The sequence below is a fragment of the Anser anser genome (genome assembly GCF_964211835.1).
Source record: "Anser anser genome assembly, chromosome: 1".
Taxonomy (NCBI): domain Eukaryota; kingdom Metazoa; phylum Chordata; class Aves; order Anseriformes; family Anatidae; genus Anser; species Anser anser.
In genome coordinates, this window is record NC_139720.1 from 105,412,519 (window position 1) to 105,426,018 (window position 13,500).

Below are 13,500 nucleotides of genomic sequence, written 5' to 3' on the forward strand. Positions count from 1 at the left end.
GTACTGCTGAGCACTTTACTGTGCACAGAGGTACTGTACACCAGATTTCCACAAGACTCTTCCTTTCTCTCTTCTAACTCTTACTTTGTCTGTCTCTGGCTGTGCCCCTTGTGGAGCTACAGAACCACGGATCAGGACTCCACACTCACTTCGTGCAAAAGTACATCTCAGTCACACTTCACACGAGTCTTACCCAACCCCCAAGGCAATACTTAATATTTCTTACCTTGATCTGTGCACAGAGTTACTGGGTCGGTTCTCGAAACTGGAGTGCCTACCTTCCTTTCTTCCCTAATTCTTCACTGATCCTTTCTTCTTAACCAGTCTTGGTTCCTTTGTCAGCTCTCTGCAGAGCCACTGTCACCAAGGCACAGGACCGCTGAAATCAGTGGGGCACGCTTTCCTGCTGCAGTGGTAATGGGGCTCCTCTGAAGGCAACTGGATCCTGGGCGAGCCCCCAGTTTGTGAGAAATAATCTGCAGCTGCAGATCTCAGTGAAGTACCATTTTTATTCATGATTGCAATGGCAGGTGTTCTGCAATCAGGAGCGCACAGCGGAAGTGTATCAAAGGCCTGTATTCCCTGTTACCCGACGCTTGATTCCTTCCTTGTTGCCTCATTGGCTGAGTGCTACAGGTTCATGAACTATGCACTGGTTGTTACAATGCCCTGTATGTGCAATTTTATTTGACCAACCTTTAATTTCACCTATTTCTAGTTTCTTTTCTTTTTTTTCTCTCTCTCTCTCTTTTTTTTTTTTTTTTTAACTGGAGGGGCCCATGATTTTGTAGCTTCTTGTTCTTGATGATTCTGCAACTGCTTGTCTTGTTTTTCTTAATCATCCTCCTTATTTTGGGACAGTGGGACTTTCCACTGTCCCCTTATCTGCTTAACATACTCCCCACTGCTATATCTGTGCAATCACTTTTGAAAATGAAAGGTTAGTGGAATTTTCCACTGCAAAAGCACAACTTTAATCCTTAAAACAAAACAGAAATGTCCATGTCCCCTAGAAAGTAATGTATTCTTCAACTTCAGATGTCTTCAAATCAAGAATGGATGACTTCCCCCCCTCCCCAACATTGTTATCTGGAGTGTCTTCAGCTATTAGGGAACATGTTACAGAAATAAAAATTCCATTAGCAAGTATTTTTGAAAAGTAATAGTGGATGGAGATATTCTAGAAGACCTGAGAAGATTGAAAAAAGAAAAGAAAGAAAAAAAAAACAAAAAACATAGTGCTTATCTTTCTAAAGAAATATGAAAGCCACGGGGCTTTGAAAGACAGTAGTAACCAGGTTCAAAATGAACAAGAGGGAGGAGTAACTTCACTCTTCCAGCTGCAGATTTGTGGATCTCCTTCCAAACAGTATGGTGGGTCTTAAAAATTTTCAGTCATTCATGGGAGGACTGAAGAGTTATTGAAGAAAAACCTAGTCAGAGTTAGTAAACACCAGTGAATCACAGGAATAAGCAGAAAGTCCCCTGGCCTGAAAATAAGTGAGGACTGTGAGAGGTAACATATGTATTTGGCTTGTTCTTACCCTTTTCCAGGAATAAGTTTGTAGTTTGTTCTGTATACAGAATACAGGTTAGATGGACCTTTGGTCCAGTATGGACATTTTCTCATGTTCTTACAGCTCTTTTTATTTTTAGTTCTGAATTAGTAAACTTGAGTTTAGATTAGCATAGCTTCTGGCCTCTTGAGGACACACTTGCACTGGTTCATATATAGTAAGGCTGGGTATGTTTGCGCTGGATCTTTGGTACTTTTGAAGTGTTGGCTGTAGCCTGCTTAGGTATCTCTTTGAATGCCATGTACATATTTTCCAGGAACCCACTGGATTTTTTTCTTCCTCTTGAATTCTTCCTAACATATAAGATTTTGCAGGATGAATTTTGTTCTCAGGATGTTCCAGGCAATGTCACTGCTCCTGACAGTTCCTAATTCAGATCCACATTCACCACAGTATTTAGCAGTCTAGCTTCTAGTGAGACTGTTTGGAGGCATATACCAGTTTGCCTTAGAGTATCAAAGTGGTTCTGAGCGCTTTGCAGCAGGAAACTGGTGAGCAGTTCTGTTGATGATGATGGCAAAGAAAAGGAAGAAAGAATATTCCTTTGCTCTCCTGGACTTGTGATAGGGCAACACACAGTAGAAATGAGAGGTATTGAAAAATTCTCATTCACTCAAGCTGGGAAATATAACTTGGAATGTTGAGGGCATGGCAGTTCATCTGGTGAAAGACTAGGGAGACCAAAAATGGGAACATTTTAACAAAAATGCATAGAGCTTGAAGAAATAGGCAACTTCACCTGACATTCTCTCTTCTTGATCCAGGCCTGGCAGTGTGGAGGTAAAATAGAAGTACTGCCCTGTTCGAGAATTGCTCATTTGGAAAGAGCCCACAAGCCTTACTTGCCAGACTTGAGTATTGCAGTGAAACGCAATGCCTTGCGAGTAGCGGAAGTATGGATGGATGACTACAAGTACATGGTCTACTTTGCATGGAATCTTCCAATTGAGGTGGCAATGTTCTCCTATGTTTCAAACTGATAACCAGGGTTTAAAAGTGGACAAATAAGAGCTTATGGTTATAAGAGTGGTTATTAAAAAAAAAGTTATTAATATTGATATGGTGATAATTATTGGTATGGATGACATCTAAGAGCCATGCTCATAGACTTGTTCCTCTTTGGCTAAGAAAGCAGTGTGAATTACATCAGGCACCACTCATAAAGTGTTTTCAAATGCAGTAGCTCATTCATGTTAATCACAGTATATCGACTTCTCATTTGGCTTGATATTCTTAACACTCACTGAGATCTATGAAGTAAGTCTTATAAAATTAGGTCCCTGTTTGATTCTTCGTTGGAATTTTCTGGTTCTCTCTCACTTTGTGAAGTCATTTACTGTTCAAGTTTTTTTACTCCTGTTCATGAAAAACATTTTTACACTGCTATTTTTCCTTTAATAATAATTTGTCCTTTAATTGTTTCTTTTATTTATTTTTTATATATATATGGATATATATTTAATTAACTTCAGTACTTGTGAATATGATTTTAACCTGTACAAACAGTTGAAGATATGGAATTGTCAAGTCATTTGAGTATGTAATCTTTGGTTAATAACAAAAACTGTATGAATTTTCCCAGTCTGCCCTTAGTGGGTTTATGAATCTTTAACAAAGGAAGAATAGCTTCCCATCTACTTGTATTTTGCTTGTATTAAAGAAACAAATCAAAATATATAGTCACATACTATAAATTAAAACATCAGAATAATTCATTTCCCTTTCCCATTAATTAACCTTTACAGTAAATATATGGAATTTTTCATCTGAATATGGTAGTCATCAAAAACTAAGCTTTTAGTTGTAACATACATAACAGTTTTCACAATGAATGAAACCTGTGTGAAAATTGTTCATTTCTAATGACCACTTTTCTCTGGGATGTACAAATGAAGGTCAAATTCCTAAGCTAACTGATTCAGGCCTCAGACTGCATTTTAGAAAACTGCTTAAAGGCTGGATATAAATTCTTGTAGGACTTATCTCTGTCAAACTTTCCTACTTTGATATTCTTTATATTTATGAAATCATAACATGTTAGTTTTTCATCAATGTATTGGTACTTCTAGGCAAAACAAGTTCTGAATTTCTGAAGTTTAAAAACATGCATGGATTTTTCAAAATGACCTTTTGAATATAATTTGTATGTCATTAATAGGAAATATGGAGAAATAAGTCTGTGTTTTTCCTGGTTTCTCAGATGACTTTTATGTTCTGAAATTAAGTATGGTGTTATTGCAGAATTCTGGAATAGACTATGGAGATCTTTCTTCCAGAAAAGAGCTAAGGAAAAAACTGAACTGTAAAGGCTTTGACTGGTACATAAAAAATGTTTACCCTAATTTAAGATTTCTTCCCAACATTGTTGGCTATGGAACAGTAAGTACTGAGTCTATTTCAAATATGGAAAAACTCATTAACTCTAGTGTTAGGAAGAAATGTTGCAAACACTGTTTTTCTGATTGTAATATATTTCCCTAGAAACTTTAAAAAGTCTTTTAACATGTCTTTCTAGACATTAAAGCTTTCAAACATCTTTTTTCATATTAGTTGTCAAACTAGAATTTCTAAACTGTGGTTATTGTATACATGCTGATGAGAGTACAAAAGTAATTTGGGAAAGTGCATAATATGCGTTGTTTTACTATATGAAAAGCTCACTAACTGTTCAACAAGAATAGATCGACAACTTCTTGTAAGTACCTGCATTTTTCCATGGAGTAGAATAGTAAGGATTGGATTGTATGGATTTTTTCTGCAGAAGTTAGCAGGATAATTTGGAAAACATGAAGGTATGAATCGAGATAGCAAATAGTTTAGCAATAGTTCTAGAGAATAGCAATATGTATAATTGCAATAGTTCTCCCTGTTTACAAAAGGGAGAACTGGTCATCCAGGCTGCAGTGGCTTCTTAACATAGCTAGACAGATTCTAGACCCAGGCTTATATACCTTGCTGTAGCTGGGCAGTGATACCCACCTGTTTGGAGCTGTCTGGTGACTTCTGAGATGGTGCAATGTTACACAACATTTATGAGCCTTTGAAGTACCTTAGATTTGCTTTTGATTTTTACTGTGATGAATAATTTCTACAACAGTAATTCAAGATTTTTTTTTTTTCTAAAACCATATTGCATTTCCCACTTCAGGATTCAATACTAAGCTCTGAAAAAAGTAACATTACTCTCAGGACAGTTTCTAAAATTAGTGATGAGGAGTCAAAAATAGAATTGCTGTTCCTCATGGTAAATTTCCTATTTTATTCTGTAGATGAAAAACACATTGAAAGAAGACATCTGTATTGATCAAGGTCCGGTCCCTGGAAACACACCAATTATATATCCCTGTCATGCATACTCACCACAGGTAATGCAAACAAGTGAACAGATATTCACATATGAGGTATTGCTAACTGTTACTTTTAAGCGCTCAAAGGGACATGAAAAAGGTACTTCAAGACTATTCTCTCTATGCTTTGAAAGGGAAATATTAAACTTTATTTCATTAAATTCTAATCCCCAATCCAACTGGTAGCAGAGCAGGCTCATGTGGATATCTAAGTGCGTTAAACTAAGGTTTTTGATTTAGCCTTGCTGAAAAATGTGAGACCTTATGTTGATACTGATCCTGTTGATTGACAGAAGATCAGCACGTTAAAAGGGAGAGAGATGGAGCTCTTCCACACACCTCACTGCCTACTCTCTCCATAGGTAGGAAGCTGAGGGTTACCATTCAGGAGTAAGCATCCTGCTTTTTTTCATTACCACAGGAGAAAGATGTTGTATGGTGTCACATTCGTCCTAGTTTAATTACTGAGAGATCAGTGAGTACTGGTACTGTACAGGTGATACAGCTCAATATCAGTTTGGGAACTGTGTTCTATCAATCTGCTGATGAGATTTCCTTAGCACTTTAATTCACTGTCAGTGGTGTCACCTTGCCTTTCAGCACGTGTTTTATCACAGCACAGGCGAAATGTACATAGGAGGTTTACGTGCCCGACTAAATGCAGTTGATCGATGTGTAACAGACCCTGGGAGTGGGGACCTGCCAATTTTAGAGCAATGTGACATAGCTGTGAGTAAAGGCCTGAACTTGCACTGGGATTTTAAGCAGGTAGGTGCATTTCTATGTCCCCACATTTCGATAAGCTTTCCCATTATGAGTAACCCTTAAACACTTTCCTTGCATAGCAGTTTGCCTGTGAATAGTGTTGCCTCAATTTCAAGACTTGCAGGTGCCACTACAAGAGCTAAGGTGAAGTTGATTTCATCTTCAGGGGTGTGTGATATGGGGAATGGTCACACAACAGAAGCTGACCAGTCTTCACTTGTTATCTGAACCATAGCCACTTACATTTGTCCATCTGTCTGTCTGTCTGGGTAGAATCAGCTGGCTTAAGCCTGTTACACAAAGGTTAAAGCATAAAGGTCTTGTCATTTTTAGCTGGGAAGACTAAAAACATTCACTTGCTCACAGCTCAGCTGAAAGGTACGAAATATGCAAGCCCAAGAGTCTCTATTGCTTTTGGTCTGACTGTGCATTGTGAACCCTCTCCACTACCCACCATCTGTCCTCCCAGTCTTATCATGGGACCTGTTGGTCTTAAGGGAAAAAGTAACAGGCCTGCTCCCTCTCTGGTACTTTCATCTGTAACAGTGTCTGAGCATGGAAGTCCTAGCCAGAGATCAAGCTAGGTTCATCCTTTCAGTGCTCTGGTTACAGCTGGCCATTAGAGTCTTCATGCTATGAAAAGTTCAGTTGTCTCCATTTGTGCAGTATTTATGCTAGCTGATGCTGATGACATGCTTAAGAGCCTCAGTGATACTTTCATCTTCTGTATTCAGTACCTCTTCCTTCTGCTTAGTCAACTAGTCTAGGAGAGAGACAGCCATGGTGTATGATGGTGCAGGGGGAGGATAAACTGGCAGCAACAGCAACGATGGAGGGAGAGGTGGGAAAGGAAGCCATGCATCTTCACCCTTGTCAGGCAGTTCAAACCTTATTAGCTTATGTAAGTAGTAGTTAATTAATTTTACATAGGATGTATGGGCAATGTCTACTATATATCCCTTTCAGTGAAAAACTAAACAGGAGACAAATCCAGTAAGAGTGGTAGAGAATAGAGTTGAACTGGTGAAAGCCAAAGGTTTCAGTGAAGTATAACAAATATTATCGATTTACATGGTCTCCAGAAATTCTAATACAGAATTTCTTTTATCTTTAGTCTGGGCTGTAACCATAAAACTTAGAAAAAAGTGTAGGTGTGTTTCTGGAAGATTTAGATCCACCTTAAAAGTAAACTTTCAGTTCCTCATATGTGTCGAGCATTATTATAATCAAACAACTGGCAAACAGGAGCCAGTTAAGATCCTGTTGGTCTGGAGCCCAGCTACTTGTCAACATCCTCGTTTCCAGTGTAACGAGATGACTTAATCACACCCCACTGCATTCGCAATAGTTAAAACTGAAATATTAACTTAGAGATAAGGCATGACCATTCTTTTATCTGTTATTAGTTTTATTGAGAAATAGGATGCAATGTTAAGATATGTTAAGATTTATTTAGAAACAGGATACAGTGTTAAGAATTGGCAGTCTGTTGAAGTTCCTGCTGACTGGAAGAGGGAACTTCATAACCCCCATTTTTAAAAAGAGAAAAAGGGAAGATCCAGAGAACTACAGGCCAGTCAGTCCCACCTCTGTGCCTGGCAAGATCATGGAGCAGATCCTCCTGGAAACTATGCTAAGGCACATGGAAAATAAGGAGGTGATTGGTAATAGCCGACATGGCCTCATTAAGGGAAGATTGTGCTTGACAAATCTTGTGGCCTTTTGCAGTGGGGTTACAGCATTGGTGGATAGGGGAAGAGCAACTGATATAATTTGTGTGGACTTGTGCAAAGCATTTGACACTGTCCTGCATGATATCCTTGTCTTTATATTGGAAAGACATGGATTTGATGGATGGACCACTCATTGGGTAAGGAATTCATAGGATGGTCACACTCAAAGAGTTGTGGTCAATGGCTCAATGTCCAGGTGGAGATCAGTCATGACTGGTGTCCCTGAGGGGCAGGTATTGGGACTGACACTGTTTAACATCTTTATCAGTGACATGGACAGTGGGATTGAATGCACCCTCAGCAAGTTTGCTGATGACACCAAGCTGAGTGGTGCAGTTGACAGGCTAGAAGGAAGGGATGGCATGCAGAAGGACTTGGACAGGCTTGAGTGGTGGGCTTGTATGTACATCATGAGGTTCAAAAAGGCCAACCACAAGGTACTGCATCTGGGTCAGAGCAATCCCAAGCACAAATATAGGCTGGGGAGAGAATGAATTGACAGCAGCCCTGAGGAGAAGGACCTGGGGGTGTTGGTTAATGACAAGCTCAACATGAGCTGTCAATGTGCACTTGTAGCCTAGAAAGCTAACCTTATCCTGGGCTGTATCAAAAGAAGTGTGGCCAGCAGGCTGAGGGAGGTGATTCTCCCACTCTGCTGTGCTCTTGTGAGGCCCCAGTTGGGGTACTACGTTCAGCTCTGGGTGCACAGCAGAAGAAGGACATGGAAGTATTATAAGGAGTCCAGGGGAGGGCCACAAAGATTGTCAAGGGGCTGGAGCACCTCTCCTGTGGAGAAAGGCTGAGGGAGTTGGAGTTGTTCAGCCTGGAGAAGAGAAGTCTTAAGGGAGACCTTATAGCAGCCTTTCAGTAACTAAAGGGGGCCTACAGGAGGGCTGGGGAGGGACTTTTTGTCAGGGAGTGTAATGATAGGACAAGGGGTAATGGCTTTAAACTAAAAATGGTAGATTTAGGTTACATATTAGGAAGGAATTCTTTCCTATGAGGGTGGTGAAGCACTGGAACAGGCTGCCCAGAGAAGCTGTGGATGCCCCATCCCTGGAAGTGTTCAAGGCCAGGCTGGATGGGGCTTTGAGCAACCTGGTCTAGGGGAAGGTGTCCCTGCCCATGGCAGGGGGGTTGGAACTGGATGGTCTTTAAGGCCCCTTCCAATCCAAACCATTCTGTGATTAAGTGATTCTATGATTATGATTCTATTATTTTATGATGTAATAAAATGTTTATTTGAAGTGTAAAAGGAAACAAACAAACAAGAATGAAAAACTCTGAAAAGCAGACACAAAATAAACCTCTAAATATATTTAATAGGCATTGAAGGGTATCAAAAACTGTCATGCTTCATTAGCATGAGGCAAGTGCAAAATTTTTCTTTTATATCTGTCACCTAGTAGTGTTTGTCAGACTCATTTGTAGAGGCCAAGACAATTACTTTCTGACTAAGCACTAAATTTAAATGCCCACATCTTCTCTCACATTTTTTTTTCCTTTTGTAGGGATCAGCTGTAATCAACAGAAACACTAAAAGATGCCTTGAAATCACAGCAGACAATACAGGTACATATAGACTTGTAATGCAGACCTGCACGGGACAAAGGTGGAATATTCAACACACAGTAAAGGACTGGGGAAAGACCAAAGATCTGGAACACAGGATACAGCAGTGAAAGCGTTTAATTGAGGATCTTTTTCTTTGAAAATTGCTATGTTCATAACACAGCACTGAAAGCAGTGAACTGAAGAGTTTGATAGGGTTTTTACAAGGGTTTTGCAAGGGTTTTTACAATGTGTTACTTACTACAATAGCTGTCGTCTACTAATGCAAAGGTACACATTCATCTCTCTGTGCTCTTAGCATCCCTTGCCAAGTGCCCTTGCCAATCCCACTCCTAACCATGAGTTTGTTTGGTTAGGAGTGGAATTGTCTTTGCTCTGTTTCGTCATCACTGGAGAGAAGCAGTTACTCCCAAAAGTGTTTCAGCCCACCTGAGTTATTTATGATGTCATTTGGAAGTGCTTACCTCTGCACATTAATGACAGAGCAGGTGCAAGGTCTCTCACTTCGTAACTTACGAATATTCAGAAATAACAAATATGGGTCTAAGGCTTCTTGTTTAATCACAGTTTATGAGTTTATCTTAGGCTGAATTGGAAAATTTTTCTTGGGTGATGCAGATAATGCAATACTTCTTGGCATGATGTGTTCATGCTAGTGGGTGAAATGAAGTGCATTTTCTTTCTGTATAATTTACCTGGACATGAATCAGTTTCTCAGTAAAGCTTATTAGATTCAGCAGTGTGCTACACTAAGGCTGTTTAATGAATACCTTCATGAAGCTGACTTGTGTGAGCCAGCTAACAGCGTGGATTAAGGGGGATTGAATTCAGTAGTTTCTGCAAACTAATATAAGGCCAGTACAGTAGTGTATGTCTGTTGAAGAAACCAAGTAAGGTACAGTCTGAGTTGCTAATAAGAGGCAAACTCCAGGTAGACTCAATATGAATTCCTCTTCTCTAGTATAGAAATAGGGGTAGGAGGAACTGGCTGTCCTACTTCTTAGAGTAACCACTCCTAGGACCTACGCTTATTTGTTAAAGGGAACTCCTGCAAAACAAACTCACTGAAACTATACAGAGTTTCAGCCTGAAGTAATTTCATTATCAAAAAAGTGGCAAGCATTTTATTTGATTAGAAAATGTGTTCAGAGTTTGTTTGAATATAATCTCATGAACTCATATGACTTCCGTTTTGTTTTCTGATTTCTCTGTAAACTCGGTGTGAACCATCTATCCCTGATATTCAGGTCTGGAATTGGACAAACTCTTCTTAAAAGAAAATCTTTGGGGGCTTTTTTTTTTTTTTTTCCCTGAAAATTGATTTTTAAAAGTGCTACATTTTATCCAGATTGGATTTAAGCTACTAAAATTAACTCTTATTCCCATGTTTTGTGTCAAAGCCAGACACCAAAGAAAATGTTTTATATGTGCTCTGCTGGTTTTCTGCATCTTCAACAGTGTGTCTGACCAAAGCCAAAGGATTTAGCAATTTGGAAAGCACAGTGAAGATTGTGGAAATTTTGCCAGCACTACTGAGAATATAATCTGGTTTGCTGCCGCTGGTGATGGTAAATAAAAAGTGTTCACATAACCATTTCTTCATCTTAATATGTCACTTTAATACAACCAAAATGTAATAGGCATTTGAACAATTTTGTTTTGAAATTAGAGTTTGGAAAACATCAAAATATTCCAGAAAGTCTGGATTTTCTGTTTCTTAATGTATGGCCAACCGTTATACACAAGGATCAACAACAAAACAAAACACTTCAAATGTACTAATATATTGGTTTCTCTCAAGTATGCGTTGTCTTATTTTTTTGAAGCCCATCCACAAATGCAACTGTTTGGCTAATTTAGTAGACAGGAAAGACAGTAGCCATAAGAGAATAACTCAATTTTCTGACTAGTGCTTTCTGGTGATGCTTGGTGAGACATAAAGAACAACTTAGTGTTTTTTTTTTGCTTTTTTTTTTTTTTTGTGCTACAGCAGTAATACATTGCTCTCACTAATAATACTTTTTAAATTGGAAATTCACTGCATGAGGGGGGAACTAGTGCATGATTTCTCAGCAAGTCAAGAGTAGGGGTAGAAACCATATGTCATGGTGTGTCACGAGAAGGAACCTATGACTGTAGCTGTGGTGGTTTAACACCAATGGCTAGCTAAGCTCCCACCAGACCCCCTGCTCCTGCATGGGCTCCTCTGCACAGGAGTCTGCTCTGGCAGGGGCTCTCCATGGGCCGCAGCCTCCTCCAGGCCACATCCACCTGCTCCAGCGGGGGCTCCTCCGTGGGCTGCAGCGTGGAGATCTGCTCCGTGTGGGACCCATGGGCTGCAGGGGGACAGCCTGCTCCACCAGGGGCCTCTCCACAGGCCGCAGGGGAACTGCTGCTGCCTGCCTGGAGCACCTCCTGCCCTCCTGCTGCACTGACCTTGGTGCCTGTGGGGCTGGTTTTCTCACATGTTCTCACTCCTCTCTCCAAGCTGCTGTTAAACAGCAGTTTTTCCCTTACTTAAGCATGGTCTCACAGAAGCTTAAAAAGTGTCACATTGGCTCAGCTTTGGCCAATAGTGGGTCCCTTTTGAAGCCAGCTGGAACTGCCTGTTCTCTAACATGGGGCAGCTTCTCGGCTCTTCTTACAGAGACCCCTCCTGCAGTCCCCCCTGCTGCCAAAACTTTGCCACACAAGTCTAATGAGTAAATGAATAGTATCTCTTCTTGATCTGGTAACCAGTCATTAGCTGAACGTTCAGAAACGCAGAAAATCACCTCAGCTCCTGCAGAATGACATGTGAGTCATGTGTTAAACAAAGGAAAACAAGTAATAAATAATAACATAATAGAAGTTTTTAATGCGTGTTCATATGCAAAGGGAAACTTTAATTCAAAGCAAATATCAACAAAATGACTGAGATTCATACCACTGTGAAGTAAGCCATAGCAGCATGTACAGAGTTAAGCTTTTCTCCTTGGTTTTGTGCTCAAGCAATCTTGGCCTTACTGCATATTGTAAAATAAATACAGCTTAGGAGGAAGAACTAGAAAGGGATAAGAAGTTTTTCTGTAATATTTGGTGGAATGGGGAGAAGAGTCAGTCTAGAGGCAGGAGCTATTTAAGGGACTACTAACCATCAGTCTCTTTAAGGGGAAAATAAATCAGAGAACAGAAAATCCTTTCAGCTTGCACCAGGGGATTTGTTTAGTTCTGACCAACAATGTTGTGGGGAACTGTGAAAATAACATTTATATTTGTTTTCATTTATATTTTTTGCCTGATTTTTCTCACCTAAATTTATTTCTTCCCTTTTCCACTCTCACTGCAGAACTAGTCCTTTTGAAACGTTAAGCACATGTGTTACCATTGCAGTATAATACTCTTCTTGCATCAAGAGCAATCCAGTCAGAATCAGTGGGCAATCTTTAACTAGATGATAGATTAAATTTTATCTGTGAGAAATGTATCTGTCAAAAGAAAAAGTAGCCTCATTAAGTATAAGAAACTTTAGCAAAAGAATTCTTATTTTCAAAAAGGTAATTTACTACACATTTCACTAGTTCACCACTATGCATGTCCCAGTCCGAACACAATTTTTCCATTCCTGCACAAGACAGAAATAGCTCACTTTGTTTGTTGGTTTGATTTGATATTCCTGGGCTTTATTCATCCTATTTAAGCTGCTATATATCTATTTGTTTTCCTGCACATATCTTCCAGCACATTGTGTTTTCTGCTCCCCCCCCCGTTTTTTTTTTTTTCCCTCTGCTAAGTATCCTGTGAATGCATGTTCTCTGAAATCTTCAGCAGACTGTGAGTCTGAGCTTTTCCTTCTGCTGAGAGAGGCAGAAGAGGACATCCACCAGATCCACCAGTTTGACAGGTATTGGGGGATATGAATAATTGCCAGCACAGAGAGGCAGAGCTGCTCACAGACAGCCACCCAGAATCCCTCAGTAACCAAAGCACAAGCCTGAAGATTGCCAAGAAGATAAGGAGTCCGTCAACTACACAGGGTAGAACAGGGTAATGTCCTGGCCCTCACACCTGGTAAGTATGGCACTAGGGCTTTGCATAAGTGTTATTTAAGCAACTGTCGTCAGTATTTAAAACTAGCAACATACGGTTTAATGGCAAACGTTATCTTGAGGGAAGACAGTAGTTTGATAAAGGGAAAATACTCGTCTTATACAGGTAACTTTGCGAAGACATTGTCAATTCAGCATATTTCAAGGAAAAAAGGTGCAATATTAGAGTGCTACACTGACAGCCATATCGAAAAAGACTGAGATAAATATGTGCAAACCTATAATGCAAGGAAATTTCATCTGATAGCTATCACACACTGGAGCCATCCAGGTTTGCCTCTGCATCTCCTTTGGACTTGAATCTCTGTGTGTCTGACCACACCACACCTTTTCTTCCAAGGTGCTGCCTGTCTCGTTGATGTTCTTTGTCTTCTAGACCTTGGAGATCAGTGAGACAGGGCCCTAGCAATTATCCATG

The 13,500-nt window shown here is 39.9% G+C and overlaps 1 protein-coding gene across 2 annotated transcripts in view; it reads left to right on the forward strand.

The window, feature by feature from the left end:
- The window catches only part of GALNT8 (polypeptide N-acetylgalactosaminyltransferase 8), a 35,946-nt gene extending 25,152 nt beyond the window's left edge, over positions 1–10,794 (forward strand). For both annotated transcript variants that reach the window (XM_083821476.1, XM_083821475.1), the window contains 5 exons: positions 2,342–2,527; positions 3,819–3,956; positions 4,847–4,942; positions 5,525–5,692; positions 8,934–10,794. In XM_083821476.1, coding sequence (XP_083677602.1) covers positions 2,342–2,527; positions 3,819–3,956; positions 4,847–4,942; positions 5,525–5,692; positions 8,934–9,104 — 759 coding nt within the window. In that variant the 3' untranslated portion in view covers positions 9,105–10,794. The remainder of the gene's footprint in view (positions 1–2,341; positions 2,528–3,818; positions 3,957–4,846; positions 4,943–5,524; positions 5,693–8,933) is intronic.
- The last annotated feature ends 2,706 nt before the right edge of the window (positions 10,795–13,500 follow it).